Genomic DNA, 20,702 nt, shown 5'->3' on the forward strand with positions numbered 1-20,702 from the left:
CTTAAGCAAGCTCCCTGACAGTCAGACATCGATTTGCCCACACCAGGGTGTTGATTTTGTCGACGTGTGGGTCGTCAGTTGACGTGGAAGGACGTCTAGGACGCTCATCATCTTCAATGGACTGTCGACCATCCTTAAAACGTTCATGCCACTTGAAACAAGCCATACACTTCATAGCAACATCACCATAAGCCACGTTAAGCATAGCAAAAGTTTCAGTCGCCGATTTTCCAAGTTTAACACAAAATTTCACAGCAAGTCGTTGCTCCTTCAGGTCATTCATTCTGAAATCCGCCAAACGAAAAAAATCGCACTTCACTTAAAACCACGTAGCTAATACACAAATGAAGATATCTGCAATCGGGAAATGGCGTCGTAATCAGCTGATCTGTGCGAACCTAGCGACACCAAACGGATTCCCCTGGAACCAACTGGAGCCTCGCATTTTTCGAACAGACCTCGTATACAGATAGTTCTTGTTCTAACAAAAACATGAAGTCAAATATTTTGTAGAAAAGATTTTCAACACACTGACAATCAGTAATTAAAAACATATATTAATTTGTGATTACAGGTTTGAAAAGATGGACTTTTTGTTTTCTCTTTCAGTCTTTTCCCCAGTTTAATACAAGTAATCCACTAAGCTCAAAAATAGCCAATGAAGTTTCAAAAACAATAAGTGGGAGCAAGATACAGTTGGAAAATAACCTGGAAATGAGTACAGAACTCTAACGAAATCTTGTCTAGGAAGTAAACATTGTCTTCTTTTTTATACCGTTTTATTTATCTGTGTCAATGAAATAAATGCTGAATATTTACTCACCTGTCACAAAATTCATAGAGTAAATAATAAACAATTTTTGTTTATATTTGTAATTTTTTTTATTGCTTAATGTTTAAAGGTAGACCATCTGGATGAACAAACAGAGATTCATCATTCCATGTTATTTTATAAACAATCATCAGTTTCATGGTACACAGTATAAAGATTAACTGAAAGTATACAAATATTTCAAGGTTTCTGCACTGCTTTGATCTTTTACCTAATATTGTAACTCATAAGTTTTATTTAAATATAAAAATTTGTCGATGAAAACATACAACTTATTACATTATCTTACTAACAGTAATATGTCTTGTTTTCATATCTGTAGAACATATGCTACAAGTGCTGACTGTGAGTACAAAAAGTTTCGGTTCCTCTTAGTGTATCATGTGTTATGGAAGATGTGTAAATGACACTTATTTAACTAAGTATGATGTCAGGATAACACATAGGTTAAATAAACAACAGGATTTTCTAAAGATAGAACTTTCTTCATCAGAGTCCACCTTTTGACAGCCCTCGGGTTTTATTTTAATCTGTCAACTTGAAGTATACACTATTAACAATTTGACACCTGGTGTTTCAAGAACACATTAAACGTACAATTATTTATTACTTAATTTTTACACCAACTAACACGAATTATCTGAGGTAAACAAGCAGTTCTGAATATTTCATAATTCAGTTGCATTTCTTGAAGGTCTTTTAATATTTTCTGCTGGAACAATACAAACAAAGTTTAATACTTTGTATACTAGAATTCATCCTGTTAACACGTGTATACAAAGTAGAAAACAAACACAGAATGAAATACATTTTAATATTTTCTGCTGGTACAATACAAACAAAGTTTAATACTTTGTATACTAGAATTCATCCTGTTTACACGTGAAAACAAACATAGAACGAAATACATTTCATTCTTCCAGCTTTCAGTAAATTTAATATGATTTGAAGTTGTAAGACTTCAATGAAGGGTATAAGACAGTACACGTGTACAGGGTAGTTTGTTAAGGTAGCAAACATTATAAGACTAATACTGGAGTAAAGGTTATAAGACTATGTTATAGTTAAGGTTATAAGGCAGTCCACTACTCTGAATAACTAGGGATATATATGTTAGTGAAAATTAAATACATGTGTTTTAAACCTTTGCTTATGGTAATATGTTTTATAAACAAATTAATAGTTACTTCTTGAAATATATTTATTTTTGAGCTAAATTCATGATTCCCAATTCTTATTGCAAAAGTTTAAATTACCTGTTTACATATTTACGTGATTAGTACAGTTTCCACATCAAATTCTGATGCATGTTCAGACAATGAAAATTGTCTTGTTGTTGGTTGTATGAGCAGACAGTGCCTGTGAGTTCATAGTTGACATTTTGTTATTGAAAAAAAATTGTGCTTCACACTTTAGGCCTTGGGTGCACTATAAGTGTTGATCAAGTTCTACTGTTCTATCACAGAAGCCCACTAGGGTGCACTGTTGACTAGCATCTAGTCCATCTAGTCTATCAGTTCCAAATTAGGATGGTTGACACCATATAACTCTTGGGTGGCTTTGTGCAAATTTCTGAAAAGTTTCTTTGTTCTCCATATGAATGTTGTATGTTTAATTTAGAATGAATGATTACATATTCTTTTTCTAGTGTACTGAGAGCTTTATTACTTCCAACTTAAATACTGCAATATGTTTTGACACCTAAGTGTTCATAGTACAGATAAACTTTGACTGGCAGTTCACAATGTAGGATCTAATTATCTTTTGGAACATGTTAATGTATCTAAAAGTTTAATTTCTCCACAATAACAGAATATCACATTTATATAACTACAAGTGTTAACATTAGACTGAAAAGGGCATGTGAAACTGTCAACTTGTACTTCATTTTATATTACGTTAAATAGTACTGTGTATTTAACCACTATTACAGTTTTACATTTTCTACACAGGACCTGTTTAATTAATTCTACTCAAAACTTTAACAAAAGTGAAATAGTTCATCCTAAACATAGATAAATTCTTATATGCCTTTTAGTCTTTCGTTGTTGTACGACTTCTGTAAATTGTATCAAACAATAATTTATTCTTCATGATCAAACTTATTACCTGTTATTGAGAAATTAAAAATAACCTATCAATGTAACAAAGAATTTCATTAAAATAATGAGTTATTTTTCAAACACCAGATAGCTAGCTTTTTCTATTACTGTTTACTTTATAAAACTAGTTCACAGATATACCGAAATATTTCCATAGATAAGTATATAACATTACTTTCACATCACAAAATAGTCAAGTTTAATGAAAACTGATAACCAATTTCATCTCAAGAGAAATAAAATCATTCTCTTATATATTTACTGATACAGAAAAAGGAAACCATAGTGTGAATGGACACTAGTTAACATTTTAACTGATCAGGTTATGTGCACATTTTTAATAAAACCAAGTTTTATAGAAAGAAGGAGTGAAAGTTAAATGTCCTTCGTAGTGATGTAACAGCTTTGATGTAGATAAAGCACATAAACTAGAGTTTGAGATGTATTTTAGTAATCTGTTTCACTTTGATTGGATGTTATACAAAGTATCCATATACTGCATTACTTATCTGTTAAATAAAAAGAAATGTTTCTGAAAGATTTGACTTCAATTTAGCTAGAAAATAACTTTTTCTGAATATATATTTGATCTCTTCTCCCTTCATGGTTTAGTTAGAACCAATTACAATCACAAATTTGATTGTTGTCAAACACAAAACTATGTGATGGGCTCTCTCTGGGCTGTGTCCACGGTGGGCATCAAAACCCAATTTTCTTTCTTACTGTTGTGGTACCAAGGGACAATGATTAAAGAAATCATATCACTGAGTTAACTACTTGGAGTATACAGGAATATGTTTTGTAATAACATTTATGTACAGGTTTCACATACCGATAAAACTGTTCGGTTTATCCTATTTCGTGTTAACTTTGTTCTCAAAAACTAACACCTGTTAGTGAACACTGTGATAACAGTAACCTTAACAGTAACAGTTGTTAAGGTGATATCTAGAATTAGTTACATCTGTATTATAAAGTGGCCACTCACATGGATAGCACAAGTCACTACATATAAATGAACATTTTTTGTGAAGTAATAACAATCTCAAGTATAGTCAGTCTGTTGTAAAACCTCAAACAAGTAGTCTGAAAGAAGTGACAAGATGAAGGAACAAACCAGTGTGTTAAACATGTAGGTATGTATACCATCTCATAACCTAATTTTATAATCTGTATACTCGTTATGGAATGAAAGTAAGTAACTTAGAAAACATTTGGATTAAAAGTTCAACACTATCACGAGTCAAACAAATGACTGTGTTCCTAGTGTCCAGTTTTAATTCCAACACCTTATCACGAGTCACACTAATGACTGTTCCTAGTGTCCAGTTTTAATTCCAACACCTTATCACGAGTCACGCTACTGGCTGTGTTCCTAGTGTCCAGTTTTAATTCCAACACCTTATCACGAGTCACGCTAATGGCTGTTCCTAGTGTCCAGTTTTAATTCCAACACCTTATCACGAGTCACGCTAATGGCTGTGTTCCTAGTGTCCAGTTTTAATTCCAACACCTTATCACGAGTCACGCTAATGGCTGTTCCTAGTGTCCAGTTTTAATTCCAACACCTTATCACGAGTCACGCTAATGACTGTGTTCCTAGTGTCCAGTTTTAATTCCAACACCTTATCACGAGTCGCTAATGGCTGTGTTCCTAGTGTCCAGTTTTAATTCCAACACCTTATCACGAGTCACGCTAATGACTGTGTTCCTAGTGTCCAGTTTTAATTCCAACACCTTATCACGAGTTACGCTAATGGCTGTGTTCCTAGTGTCCAGTTTTAATTCCAACACCTTATCACGAGTTATGCTAATGGCTGTGTTCCTAGTGTCCAGTTTTAATTCCGACACCTTATCACGAGTCACGCTAATGACTGTGTTCCTAGTGTCCAGTTTTAATTCCAACACCTTATCACGAGTCACGCTAATGACTGTGTTCCTAGTGTCCAGTTTTAATTCCAACACCTTATCACGAGTTATGCTAATGGCTGTGTTCCTAGTGTCCAGTTTTAATTCCAACACCTTATCACGAGTTATGCTAATGGCTGTGTTCCTAGTGTCCAGTTGTGATTCCAACTGACCCCTAGATAGGTCAATCAAGTCTTGTTAGCAGGCTGAAATCACAAACAATGGATAATCTCAGTTTAGTGAGTGCAAAAACTAATGACAACTGTTAATCTGAACAACCTAACTAGTCAACTGACATTCAGGCTTAAAACACAACATGGATTACCTTAAACACTCCCTTTATTTCATGCTTTACCATCACGTAACATAGAAAGATTTAATACATGAGTTTGGGATTGGAATGATTAATGTTTCTTGCTTTGTTTAATAATGGCCTCGTATTTTGACTTGCTACCATACCACAACAGTAGAGGAATCCCTAAAGATGGAAGTGTCATCACAGCAAAAGCTATCCAGTCCATCTGAAACGAGTCACATTTAGGACCAAAGTTTTAAATTGTTTCAGAAGAAACATTTATGAACTATTTTTACTAAGAATCTGGTTCAGGTTTAAACCTGAAACTGCCTTAGTTACAAAAACTTCAATATCTTTTAAAGCATTTTTATAATATGTTGTTCTATGAATTACATATTCCTACTTAACAGCTCCTAAAATGAAGTACAATGTTAAATCATTTGAAATTGAAGCTTGTTAATTTTATTGGTAGTAGTTTTGTTATGTAATTATTAATGAACATGGTTTGAGAGGATCAACAATGAAAACAGTAATATTCTGAAACTACAAGAAAGTTTACCACAGTTTCATCTTTCCCATACATAATTGTTGAACAACATCAATAAAGAGATAAACCTGAAGAACCCTCTAAAGCTTCCACTGCACTTACATCCTTTATTATGATATCTAGTGACTTGTATACCAGGCAAAGAATATTTTTGATCAAAGCACTCACCACGTGTGGAGAAAATTTCCTGTCAAACTCACGGATAGCAGCGATTCCTCCTTCACCTGGCTCAGATGTATAACCAATCTAGAATAAACATATCTACACTTACATTTAAAATAGATAAGACAGTCTTATGGTCACTGGGTTTTCTCTAATTTACATATAATGAGAATGATAGGACTTTGGAACACAAATATAAATTTGGCAAGTAAAACAGTTTCATTTTTCTATCAGGGTGGTTGGCTTTTGGAACAGAATAAATTTGGTTGTTGAAGAAGCAGTAAATTTAAGTTCAGAAGAAAACTTGGTAAACATATGATAAGAGCTGACTACGACATTTTAAAATGTTAATTTAATTTAGAGGATGAAACAGCCGAGATGGATCAACTGGCCCATGTTGTTGCAAAACATTATGTTAATTGGATATAACAATATAATAGCACCTGTGGTGACTCTTTTGAAAACTTAGAGGGTGCGATTGATAACACTTTAATTCTTTTACCTTCTAATAATTTAATGTACTTAATGAAACCTAAAACTCATCTATTAAATACTTTCAAACATAGCTAATGAATGTTGTACATACTGCTCCTGGAAACTCAGCATGTTAACAAGGAAAATGTTTCTATGGTTTTATCTATTCTTTAAATACCATATAGTTCCATCTCACAAAAAGTTATATCACTTGGTTAGTTTTATATCGTTCTTTGTGTTATGAGAAAATTAAAATAAATATTAATATAGTTCATTTTATTTTGTGTTTAATAAGAAATCATATTCTCAATTTGACAACACAACACAGTAAAGTCTTCATTATTCTTTCAACAAAGCCTACAATAAAAAAATTCACCACTACAGACAAACATTCTTCTTTTAAATATGTATAACAAGTTGACAAACAAACAATGTTTTGTAAAAATACATAGTGTTCCCCCTGAAATAAACACTTCATTATAACACTTACATATCATGATGTACTTCTACACTTAAATATACGTATAATAATTTCATTTAAAACGCATGATGTTGATGTTGTTAAAGTTCATAACAGCACTGATATTTAGGTTTACCTTATTTGAACTTGCTGTTCATTTATTTTGTTTTGATTAAATATGACAGAAGATAAAAACCTCAAAATCATATAATGTCATTTTAACATTATGATCCTTCAAAGTAACTTACAATTCACTGGGGTCAGAGGTTGTAATTTAGTTCAGGAAATTCAATTTTAAACTAGAACAAGTTTTACAAGCCAAACATTGTCACTCAGTATTTACTGGTTTGATGGTTAGGGCACTCTAAATGTGTTTACTATAATGTGGTGGTCAATTCCAATATTTATTAGTAAATAGTATCCCAGTAACAGTTATCTTTCCTGTGGCCAGCAGTAGACAGCCACAGGAGCTTAGACATAAAGAGACAATATTTAGTTTGTTCTAATTTAACAAAAATCTATAAATATGTTCATGGTCCTGACATATGGTCTATTCAAATTACACAGAGTGAAGGTGGTTTATGTAATTTATCTACATGTTACAATTTTAATTACGTACTGACAAGTATACATACATCACACGTGTAAAAACATTAGTATTTTTTTAAGATGACTGAACAATTTTTTGATAAACTGAAATAGAATAAACAAAAATCACATTAATTTCTTATTGTCTAAAACCTTGTAAATCAACGGTAATATGTCGGGCACGACATATGATATATATCTATGTATACCTCACTCAACATTTATGATAGATTAAACTTTCAGTTACTGCCAACACTTTACATCAACACTATTAAAACATTTGATGTGCTTTAAGTAGATAGTTGAAAATAAAAGACTTCTTATACATTATGTGGGTAGAGTGTACCGTCAATTGAAGAACACTGTTTGAAAGATAACTAGGTTTATATATGTGGAATGTCGTACCTGAACATCCTCGGCAATTTCAGAAGGAAGATAACGTTACTTCTGCTGCAGTGAAGTTGTAAAAACCATAACTTCTTGGTCTCACAACAACTGTGTGAGTTACATTATTACCTCTGGTAGAACACTTATTAAGAAATATCCTTTCTTTGTTGTGTATTTGAAAGTGACTCATATGAAATTATTGTAATATCATAAAGTGGACGATGGTACAACACACGCTCTGTTGTTTTTAGGATTCAAAATGAAAATAAGATATCAACCTTCATCCCCTTTAGTCATATTGTCCATTATAATTATACAGTAAAAAAATGTTATGTAGCTGTGTATATACAACTCAACTGGAAAATGAACTAACTCTGGAATTCAGTGATGTCGAGAAAACCCACTTGTAGAGAAATATATATGCAAAAACGGCTCGTTTGGGTTGAGAAAATATTTTACGTAGAAGAGCGAACAATGTTTCACCTTCTTCGGTCATTGTCAGGTTCACAAAGAAAGAAAGAGGTAACTGAACAGAAACTGACCACATGTTTGGAAGGGGTTGTGTAACTGAGTGTCGGAATGTAGAGGGCAGTGTTAGATGTTTGAATATATAATTTTATATTTATTTTATTATATTTAATATAGGTATAAATGCACTCCTTTATATTGGTTTATTTTGGGTTTAAGTTGTTGTATAAGTAAGGCTTCTTTAATTTTGCATTTGTTTGTTTGTTTCTTTTTTGGTATTTGAGTGCTTTCTATAGTTATGTTGTGTTTTTTTGACTTGCAGTGTTCAAATACTAAATAAAGAAACAAACATAAACAAATGCATAATTAAAGAAGCCTTACTTATACAACAACTTAAACCCAAAATAAACCAATATAAAGAAACACCTTTATACCTATATTAAATATAATAAAATAAATAATATAAAATTATATATTCAAACATCTAACACTGCCCTCTACATTCTGACACTCAGTTACACAACCCCTTCCAAACATGTGGTCAGCTTCCCGGTCAGTTACCTCTTTCTTTCTTTGTGAACCCGATGATGACCGAAGAAGGTGAAACATTGTTCGCTCTTCTACGTAAAATATCTTCTCAACCCAAACGAGCCGTTTTTGCATATATATAACTCTGGAATTACTTATAACAGTCTATATTCTCCTGCACTTTATAACCTTGGACTTACCGAGAGTCCACATCTGTTTCTATTTTAATCCTGGAATTACCGAGAGTCAGTGTTTTAAACAAGTTCTACTTTCGCCACATGAATGTTGTTGATCATAAGGGTCCATGCAACACAGGTTCCCCCCCCAAAAAATATTAACAATTTATTCCACTACAAACTGTAGAAATCTCTTGCACATCTTAGATAGAAAATTAAAGATTTCACACAATTGTTGATCAGTTTTTCTAGTCAAACCTACTTAATATAATACAACATATGTACCTCAACAGCAGTGAATGATATAAAACCAAATTAATAATTTGACAATTAACTATTTAGATGTAAAGTTCATTTACTGGCAAGCCTACAGTGAATAACTCAATTATTCATTTTTTTACAATAATCAATATGTATGATACAGAAGATTTTAGCACTGTATTTCTGAGTATGTATACAAAAAGGATACGGTCCCACTCTGTCGAGTTTGATTTTCAGCATTCCAATGACAACCTCAAAATCTTGTTCTGGGAAACCATTGTCAACAATATGAACATCCAAGGCAGCACTACAATAAGTAAACACACCAGTGTAAGTTAACATAAATATAAATAAATGTACCAGTGAAAGTTACAACATCCTAAATTTACACACACTGTATCGTTTATCTTCCTTGTCCTATGCAAAATATATTTATTTCCAAAACAATGAAGTTTGGATTATAACAATATCCTCTTCACAATTCACACCCATTTGTTTTTATCATGTTGCAAGACATAAAAGATAAATAGTAAATGTTTAATCTATACATTATGATAAAAATTTTGAAAAAAATTACCATTACACTACAGAGATGTATTTTCTAACCATCACATCACTCAACTACAATTTTGTCATACATTCTACAATTTCTTAATTTTTCAAATTAAGAGTTGATAACCTGACATATATGTTAGTTTTCCAAGTAACTGTACTCATGTGTATACAAACTATCAGTATACTGTGATGAACAAGGAACGTAGGGTTCCATTCCCTTAAGTCTTTCTGAAATAACCTCTTTAAGAGTAACTAGTTCTCTCACAATGTTTATAAGTATGCACAAACAGTTATAAAAACAAGTACAGAAATAAACCAAATGTTTTTGTAACAGTACTTTAATGACTGGCAAGAAATACAAGTATCTTGTTAATAATATACAGTTTAAAAATGAAGATAACATATCTGATGAGTATTGTAAGCAGGTAATTTTGAAGTAAGACTTTAGCCAGTTATGAGATGCTAGTTTTTAGCAACTGTCTTATTTTCAAATGTGTCAGATTTAGCCTAGTTTATGAGTTCAATGTTTAAAATTTTTTTTTTTATTTCCCCAAACAAAATATGTTTGCTTTCAAAAAATAATTTAAATAAATAAGAAGCAGAGTATAAATTAGATCTTTTTAAATAAACAACAAATTTATCACTAAAACAAACGTCAAAAAATCAAACTCAATGAAAGAAAAATTATGGTCTTATCCATTACAATTATCCAAGCAGTGTTCTAACTAGGACTCGCAGCATGTAACATCAGGAAACCAAAACTTCATAAGTCTAGTAGCCTCACTGTTAGTGATGTTTTCATTTGTGGTCCCAATAATATCCCACAAGATTTAGTTTAACTTAAAGTTTCAGATGTCTCAAATTTCTATACTAAACTAAATATACAAAATAATCCTCACTGTGGGTATTAGAAAACTTCAAAACTTTTTATAAAAATATCATTGTACTTTCCCAGTTATAACCCAAAGGTGATGGCAGATTACCTATGGTAACAACACCCAAAAACACTGGGGATATCCCATGTATCAGATAAAACCCAAAAAGCAGATGACAAACTAGTTAGCAATCATGTAAATTAATTAATGGTGCGAATGTTAGTATTTACGTCCACAATGCCTCAACATTCACCACCTGCAGCCAGTTGTGGGAAGGTAGTTAACCTTAGAGCAGTGGTTCTTAACCTGGGTTCAAGCGAGTCAGTCTCAGGGGTTCGGTGGAGGTCAAGACACAAACATTGTGTGTGTGTCCATTCCGTTCACCACACTCGTATGATTCGTGATGTCATGCTCCACTTAGCCATCATTGGCTGTGGCTGATCACGTCACATCACTTGGCCTAATATCTGTGCTGCAGGGACCTTTGTGCACTTAGCAGTTGACTTGTTACTGTAGTAATCGTGCATCATTTGTAATTTTTTCCTAATCTTTCAATCCCTTCATACTAACTAACTATGTTGAGCAAAAACAGAAAGTGGTTGGACGAATACGTACAATATGGATTCACATGTATAGCGGAACATGATGGGAGTCAGCGTCCTCAATGCATGATTTGCAATGCCAAGTTGAGCAATTCTAGTCTTGCACTGGCAAAACTAAAAGAACACTTCCTAAAGCTGCATGAAGATGGGAAATACAAGAGAACAACGCTTGCTGAATTCAAGGTAAAGAGAGCCAGGTTCATTGAAAAGGCTACCTTGCCTGTTCTTGGCTTTGTACCCATTGAAAAACCGATTCTCACAGCATTGTACGAAGTTGCGTACTTGATCGCAAAGCAGGACAAACCACACACCATTGATGAAGCACTCGTAAAACCAAGAAGGAGTTGAAGATAACGAATATCATGCTGGGAAAAGCTGCTGAAAATAAGTTATCCCAAATTCCTCTTTCAAATGACACCATCAGCAGCAGAATAGATGACATGAGCAATGGCATCTTGGCTCAAGTAGTTGCAGATCTGATTTCTAGCCCAGCAAAATTAAGCCTTCAATTTGACGAGGCCACCGACGTTTCCAATCTAAGCCAGCTTGTTGTATTTGTGCGCTATGTGAAGAACAACGAGATAAAAGAAGATTTTTTATTTTGTAAGCCTCTTACAACAACTAAGGCAGCCGACGTGAAGAAAATTGTGGATGACTTCTTCAGAGACAACGATCTTTCACGGAATATGGTTTCTGCACCTTGTTCGAATGGAGCTCCAGTTAAGCAGGGATGAAAATCTGGTTTTGGTGTGCTGGTGAAAGCCAATGCACCACACATCATTGCAATGCACTGTGTTCTGCAGAGCCATGCATTGGCAACAAAAACCTTGACTTCAAAACTGGCAAAAGTATTAAAAATTGTAGTGGAATTTGTGAATTTTGTGTGAAATAGTGCCCTGAAGCACCGCATCTTCAAAGAGCTGCGTAACAAAATGGGCTCTGAATTTGAGGTACTTATGTACCGTTCTAATGTTCGGTGGTTATCCCGGGGAAAGGTGCTGAATCATGTTTTTGCCATGCATGTGGAATTAGCCCTGTTTTTGCAAGAGCACCAACACTGTCATGCAGATTGCTTCGAAAAATCTGAATTCATTCTCATTTTACGCATATGGCCATTAACTTCAATACTCTAAATCAACAGATGCAGGGCGGTGGAGTCAACATTATTGAATTGAAAGAAAACCTGAAGGCTTTTCAAAAAAGCTACCGTTATGGAAACAACAGACAGAGAATAACTTTGCAAACTTTCCCCTGCTGGACGACTGTGTAAGTAAGATCGAGGATGTGTCTGAAATTGGAGACATTTCTGTACCTGGGGAACTGAAGCAAGCAATTGCCATGCACTTAGATGAGCTCGCAAAGTCTCTCAACGGATACTTCCCCACCAGAGAGTCATATCCAGAATGGGTGAGACAGCCGTTCACGTTTAGTGTTGCGACAACAGATGTCAATGATGAATACCTCGACGAAATCATTGAACTTCAACAGAGCCAGATTCAACAGCAACTTTTCAGAACAACAACGCTCAACATTTTGGTGTCACCAAATCGTAGTGTACCCTCTTATTGCTAAGAAAGCCTTTGAAATACTCATAACCGTTTGTTACAATGTATCTTTGTGAGCAATCCTTTTCGAGGATGGTAGATATAAAAACGAAGAAAAGGAACAAACTTTGTTGCGAAAATGATATGAGTGGCACTTGCCAAAGTGAAGCCGCACATTTCTGAACTTGTCTCTGAAAGGCAACAGCAAAAGTCACATCGATTTGCAGTAAATACTCATTGAGTTATGGTTTTATGTGAAATTCATGTTTGTTGGTTTTGTTCTTTGAACACAGTGATATTGTGTGCAACTGATGCATGGCTCATTTTGTGCACTAATAAAATATCTACTTATGTTTTGAATTTGAAAAAATCATTTTATTTTTCCAATTACTAAGGGTTCAGTAAATGCAAGTACGAAACTTCCGGGGTTCAGTACCTTCAACAAGGTTAAGAACCAATGCCTTAGAGATATATTACAGTCAAAAGTAGAAATCAAATAAAACCACCTTAAAATATTTCTATTAAACTACCTACCATCCTCTGACCTTATAAGTTTTAATAATTCCTAAAGTACAATCATAACCACCCAAAAATATTTCTACTATTCTCTACCTACTGCAAGTTATTCACAACCTCCACTCCTTTATGATATATATATACACAAAATAAATGAAATGTAAAAAACAAACATTTCAACCAATATTTATAATAAATTAGAATAAGCAACAGCATACAATGCAACTTGTTTACATTAAGCAAAAGTCTCGTTTGCTTCAGAATGCAGCAGGAACTACTGATTATTAAGATAAAAATTAAAATAATAACAAAGTGATGCAATATCTATTAAATATATTGCTTCAGTGATTAACATAACCAAACTACATGTTTCAAATTAAGGATAATTTATTAAATATACACCAGATGTTCACTATGAACATGGTGAATTTATGGAGCAAGCAGTCAGAAACAGTGCAGAAAATTAAAATCTCAAAACCAAAACTACGATAAACAAGATAAAAGATTAATGAAAGTAATAACTACCTTTAAACAAAGAATCAACAATAGGACAACTAAAATAACTAAACTAATGTAACTACACTAGTGATGCACTGCATATTATGTGAGGAAGTCTTATATAGCTTGTATTAACCTTACACAGATGGTTAAAATAATGGATGCCATAATTAAGTTACCCATTATTACTTTACATGACAATTTTAAATGGGTATTTATAGAATTATTAATCTTATAATTCACAGTAATAGCACCGATAAATTTACTGAAACCTGAATAAATGTGTTGACTTTTGTAAATAAATTTATTTACTGGTGTAACAAAAACCTGCATATTCCAATAGAAAAATACCAAAATATTTATAAACACAACTAATTTTAGTCTTTCTTACACAGATTAATTATAAATTGAAATTCTAGTTCATATGAATATGTCGGCTTACTAACATGAATCATTAATGCATCAGAATTAATAAAATATCATGAAAATACCACAGACCTCTTAACATTATCATCAGGAACATTAATCCAAACATTTCAAAATAACTGTTTTTATTTCTAACTTTCTAACATTCTCTTTAAATTTAATCAAATTACTGATGCTAATGAACAGATTAATACACGTTGTTTCTTTGATAATATTACATTACTGATGCTAATGAACAGTTATTTCTTTGATAATGTTACATTACTCATGCTAATGAACAGTTATTTCTTTGATAATGTTATATTACTGATGCTAATGAACAGTTGTTTCTTTGATAATGTTATATTACTGATGCTAATGAACAGTTATTTCTTTGATAATATTACATTAGTGATGCTAATGAACAGATTTCTTTGATAATATTACATTAGTGATGCTAATGAACAGATTTCTTTGATAATATTACATTAGTGATGCTAATTAAAAGTTGTTTCTTTGATAATATTACATCACTGATGCTAATGAACAGTTATTTCTTTGATAATATTACATCACTGATGCTAATGAACAGTTATTTCTTTGATAATGTTATATTAGTGATGCTAATGAAATTTTTAATACACGTTATTTCTTCGATAATGTTACATTACTGATGCTAATGAACAGTTATTTCTTTGATAATGTTATATTACTGATGCTAATGAACAGTTATTTCTTTGATAATGTTATATTACTGATGCTAATGAACAGTTGTTTCTTTGATAATGTTATATTACTGATGCTAATGAACAGTTGTTTCTTTGATAATGTTATATTACTGATGCTAATGAACAGTTATTTCTTTTATAATGTTATATTACTGATGCTAATGAACAGTTATTTCTTTGATAATGTTATATTACTGATGCTAATGAACAGTTGTTTCTTTGATAATGTTATATTACTGATGCTAATGAACAGTTGTTTCTTTGATAGTTATATTACTGATGCTAATGAACAGTTGTTTCTTTGATAGTTATATTACTGATGCTAATGAACAGTTGTTTCTTTGATAATGTTATATTACTGATGCTAATGAACAGTTGTTTCTTTGATAATGTTATATTACTGATGCTAATGAACAGTTATTTCTTTGATAGTTATATTACTGATGCTAATGAACAGTTGTTCATTAATGAAGAGATTAATACACATTGTGTCTTAGATAATATTACATCACTGATGCTAATGAATAGATTAATACACGTTGTTTCTTTGATAATATTACATTACTGATGCTAATGAACAGATTAATACACGTTGTTTCTTTGATAATATTACATTACTGATGCTAATGAACAGATTAATACAGGTTGTTTCTTTGATAATATTACATCACTGATGCTAATAAATAGATTAATACACATTGTTTCTTAGATAATATTACATCACTGATGCTAATAAATAGATTAATACACATTGTGTCTTAGATAATATTACATCACTGATGCTAATGAATAGATTAATACACATTGTTTCTTTGATAATATTACATTACTGATGCTAATAAGCAGATTAATACTCATTGTTTCTTTGATAACATTACATTTCCTTAAATATTTTTAATGCATTTCAGAATAATCAAGGTTGAATAATGTAACATAAAATCTTTAAAACTGTTCCAAAGATGGTAAAATGTTACCATTCAATCAATATACACACACAGAGCAAGCCAAATCTTTCAAAACTAATGCATATAGTAGAACGTAACAAACCAGATCAATCTAAACTAAATTATGGATTACTCAAACAAAGTGTAGTTATGCTGATAATGTTACATAAAAATACAAACTACATGTGATGAACATTTACTTTATAGTTTTACCTTCCTCCAACATTGTAAATATTGTAGTCGACAACCAGGTCTTTTCCCTCTACAAGAAATCGATTTAGTATTTGTTTGTGAACTAAGAGACGTGCCACTGTTTCATCTTCTCCACTGCTGACCCCACAGGCAGCGACAAGTAAGACAATAGCATACAAATATCTGAAGAACTGAAGAAAAATTACATATAAAACATTTATTAGTTGGAATAATACATCTCTAAATAAATAAAAGGAACAATTCAGTTCCTAATCACATACTTGGACCACTGGGTTCTCAAGAATAAATATGTTTGATATGAATTTCTTGGAACAAGGCTATGGAAACAGTTACATTATAATTATTTTTATTTACAGTTTTACTGCATCAGATGTTCATAAAATACTATGAAAAAGATTTCTTAGCCTCTAATAAACATGTACTGTAAAAATAACTTTTAATATTACATTCTAACTCCATTACCCTAAATTGCACATGACAAAACTACAAGAAAAACTGTTCTCTCTACAAACAAATAACAAACAGTATTTAGATATTTATACATTTGTTTATTACCTTTACTAAAAGTGCAATAATGAATATATTATAATCTTCAGGTCTTAAAATATCAATATTTCATTTCTTAGCTTTGAAACTTAACTCTAACAATTACACTGTTCAGATGTTCCACAGTGGTTAATCTAATAAGCCAATGTCAATAACGGTTAAAATGAATCTTCATCAAGCAAAAAATACCTTGTGAAAAATAAAAATAATCAAAAATTATTATTCATTTAACAAATAACAAGTGAAAGTCTCTTGTAATTACAGCATTTAAACAAATTAACTTGCTAAAATGTGAAATATTCTTGACAGTAATGACTGACATTTATAAATGCTGACACCAGTATTGTTAGTTTTTTCTTAACACCTTGTCTGCAAATTGAAGAAACCAATTTTGGGAGTGAGCAATTGATAGGTGACACAGTTTCCAACATCTAAGTTAAAACTAAACCTAGAAGTATATTCCAATAAATAACTTGAACTGTTAGCCTCATAAAAATATAACACTTTTTGCCATTAAAATACCTCACCTCTCAACAGTGTTTGGTCTAATATTCGAGCCACAATGCAGCTAAATACAGCCCATAATTTCGGTTGTGCTCGCGTTATAGTAATGACAGTCAGTCCCATTATTCGGGTCTATAAGAGATGGCTAAAGTTTCTTATGGCAATGAGTAGTTGGTCAGTTGTTTAGAATTAGGAATGTTAAGTGATTCTGACTTGCCATTCAGCCCAAACTGATCACCTCTCTCAACAGATCCTGTAAAAACATCTTTACAGATCCAAGGAACCAGTTCTTATACTGTGAAACTTGTACAACCATTACTATGTTGGGTATAATTTTGGATGGGTTATGGGTTTTACTTCCTCATGCCCTAGTAACTAGTAATACAAATTTGACCACATTGGTGAACAATTCAGAACTTTAATGAAAAGAGAATTCCAGAAAACTGAATCTGAGAATCAATTCACTAAACATGTCTCCCAGGCTTGCAGACTGGGTGTTAAATACAAAACTGGTATCTTTTTATAACTTGCGACTCATTTCAAAACAGAAATCAAAGTTCAATAAATGTGAATTATGAGATGTAATTAATTTTAAATACTAAATGATCATGATAAAAATGTACAAATATGTTTATCTAAGAACAGATAAAATGTTATTCAACAAAAACGTTAACCTAATAAAAACTATAAATTTATTGTAGAAAGTGATCAAGAAATAACTAAAATTAACCAAATATATAATGATAAATAAAATACAATTTAACTCTTACAAAGAAATCGCCTTATACAGTGCCCAAGTCTGAGCTTCAACTGTTTGCAAGCATTACAATAATAGTGTTATGTGTGAATTATGATTATAACAGGTAAAAGTTTTCTATAAGTACTACTACTGGTAATTAAAACATCCATCAGCGACCACATGGATGTAGCAGTTAGTGCCGCCACGCCGCCGAACTTGGAACCGAAGTATTACGGTTACGTTTTAAAATCTGACGTTGAAAAGATAGCATGCTTACACAAATAAACAGTGTGCACATACAATAAGAAATAATAATTAATTTTCTCATTATCGTTATTTTACATCAAAGAACAAAATGTTTTATGAATAAACATATAAATACATCATCCAAACTAACCATGCTCACGACTACGTGGCTGAAGCAAGCTTAAAAAGAACAAAAATGTTGATAGAGGGCACCAACTACAAGATATTATTTAATTTAAATTAAATATTTAAATAATAAAAACTATCACTGAAGTTGCTACTTAAGCACCAAAAGACAGCGAACTATTGGAAAAAAAAACAAGCCGAATATTGTGGTAAAATAAATTTAATTGCAAAATTTTGTTTTTCATGCCTCTGATTTTGAAGTCGCAAAAAAAAAGAAAAAACAAGAAAACACACACCTACAGTAATGAGATTTTTATCACACATCTTGGCCTTCTAATGGCACTACTGTATAGCTACAAATTTACATGTCTAGAATCCAGATCTCGATACTTGTGGTAGGCAGAGATCATATAGCCCATTATGTAGCTTTGTACTTAACTAAAAACAAGCACAAAATTTCATCCGTGATTATAAAAAAAACCACTGGTTTTTAAATATGTAAACACAAAATTTGGATATATTGAAAACTTGAAAAGCTAAATCACCAAAAATGATAAACCTCTTCTTTTAAACATTTTTCCTATAAGCCAATAATTTTGTTTTTTGAAAAGGTATTTAGACAAAATATTATTCATTGTGCTTTTTTACTCGTATATTTCATTAGAATAGGTGTAGTTAACCTAAAGCATTTTTTATTTCGTTATAACGTTTTACGTGAATTATCATAAATGTGAACCCGTATATAGGTATTCATTATATGTTTAGATGCATACAAATGTGGGTGTTTTAGGGTATGCATGTATGTGTGAACATATTTAAGCATGCACGAGATTCGTTGACAATACTATTTTAAAGTTTAATTAAACATCAGTTTCTATCAATAAAATTTCTAATAATTCTTATTCTGTTGTTGATATTATTGAGTCTGTAATCATTAAATATAATAATTCAAAAATTATGTTTTAGTTCTTATTTAAGCATTTTTGCTATTATTATTTTGAATTTCTATTTATAAATTATGCACTTTATTTTTATGAAGCTATGCTGATTTCATCAGTGATGTCGAAAAAATTCTAAAAGCAGATAAAGGAAACACTATAGTCATAATGAACACGAATGAATACATCCAGAAAATGAAGAACATCCTATCAGACACTAACAAATTTAAACCAATACACACAAATCTAACAAAGACACACGAAACACAACTAAACAAAATACTACTAAAAATAAAAAAAAACCAACACAATTTCACAAACACTTTATTCCTACCTACGCAGAACCGAATGATGCACACCACAAACATATGGCATCTCAAAACCTCATAAACCAGATTGTCCATTATGACCAATAATGTCCACATATGAATCGTTTAATTACAATCTCGGTAATTACATAGCATGGGCATTCTCCAAATATGTAACATCAGCCAGCTCATTCATCAAACTCTTTTAATTTCAAATCTAATGTTAATGAATTTAATCATAAAGCCTTAATGGCCAGTTTCGATGTTATATATCTCTTTACAGAAGTTCCAACCGCTGAAGCCTGCAAGATAGCCTTAGAACTCTATATTCGAGACCCTAACCCATCTATAGACATTCCCAGCAACCAATTAGCAACCCTCATAGAATTCACCACGATGAAGATAAACTTTATATTCAACAACCACAACTATATACAAACAAATGGCCTAAGCATGGGCAACCCAGTATCACCAGTTCTAGCCAATATTTTTATGGCACAAGTTGAAACACAAGCAATTAACACAGCATTACATCCATCACTATACTGGTACAGATATGTAGACGACACGGTTGCGGGATTCACATATACAGAACACACACTTAATTTTTGCAATCACATTAACGCTATACATCCCAACATCAACTTCACATATGAACAAGAAGAAAGCAAATCAAATATAATTTCTTATTCTCAAAATTACAAGAACCGATACACAATTTAAAACAGAAATCCACCGAAAAATCACCCATACTGGACTATACATTCCTTGGGACTCAGCACATGAAACAAAACAAAAACTCAACATACTGAGACACCAAATAAACACAGCCATAAAACTATGCTCACCAGTTAAAATTAACAACGAATTAGACAAAATAAAACAATATTTCATCAACATCAATAAGTGTCCTCCACAAACCAGATTTAAAGAACACAAAAAGTCATCTTCACACGTTTTCGAACACTGCAAATCAAATAAACACAGAATAACCACAAAAAACACCCAAATACTAAGAAAAGAAACAAACGCAAAATTAAAAAAGCCTTACTTATACAACAACTTAAGCCCAAAATAAACCAATACAAAGGAACACCTTTTTTACCTATATTAAAATAATATAATAAATAATAATAATAAAATAAATAATATAAAATTATATATTCAAACATCTAAGCACGCCCTCTACACTCCGACACTCAGTTACACAACCCCTTTCAAACATTT

General features: G+C 31.9%; 2 protein-coding genes across 2 annotated transcripts in view; one reads left to right on the top strand and one right to left on the bottom strand.

The window, feature by feature from the left end:
• Positions 1-867, top strand: part of LOC143241403 (band 4.1-like protein 4) — a 114,107-nt gene extending 113,240 nt beyond the window's left edge. Inside the window, exon 29 of the mRNA XM_076484774.1 lies at positions 610-867. Coding sequence (XP_076340889.1) covers positions 610-732 — 123 coding nt within the window. The 3' untranslated portion in view covers positions 733-867. The remainder of the gene's footprint in view (positions 1-609) is intronic.
• A 4,296-nt stretch (positions 868-5,163) lies between these two features.
• On the bottom strand, positions 5,164-18,383 carry LOC143238135 (translocon-associated protein subunit beta-like). The gene is given in 7 exon segments (XM_076478105.1): positions 5,164-5,363; positions 5,853-5,930; positions 7,774-7,806; positions 7,808-7,886; positions 9,397-9,495; positions 16,069-16,238; positions 18,255-18,383. Coding segments are annotated over 7 exon segments (579 nt in total). The 5' UTR covers positions 18,258-18,383; the 3' UTR covers positions 5,164-5,246.
• Positions 18,384-20,702: the final 2,319 nt, after the last annotated feature.

Source organism: Tachypleus tridentatus, chromosome 2 (assembly GCF_004210375.1).
Source record: "Tachypleus tridentatus isolate NWPU-2018 chromosome 2, ASM421037v1, whole genome shotgun sequence".
Taxonomy (NCBI): domain Eukaryota; kingdom Metazoa; phylum Arthropoda; class Merostomata; order Xiphosura; family Limulidae; genus Tachypleus; species Tachypleus tridentatus.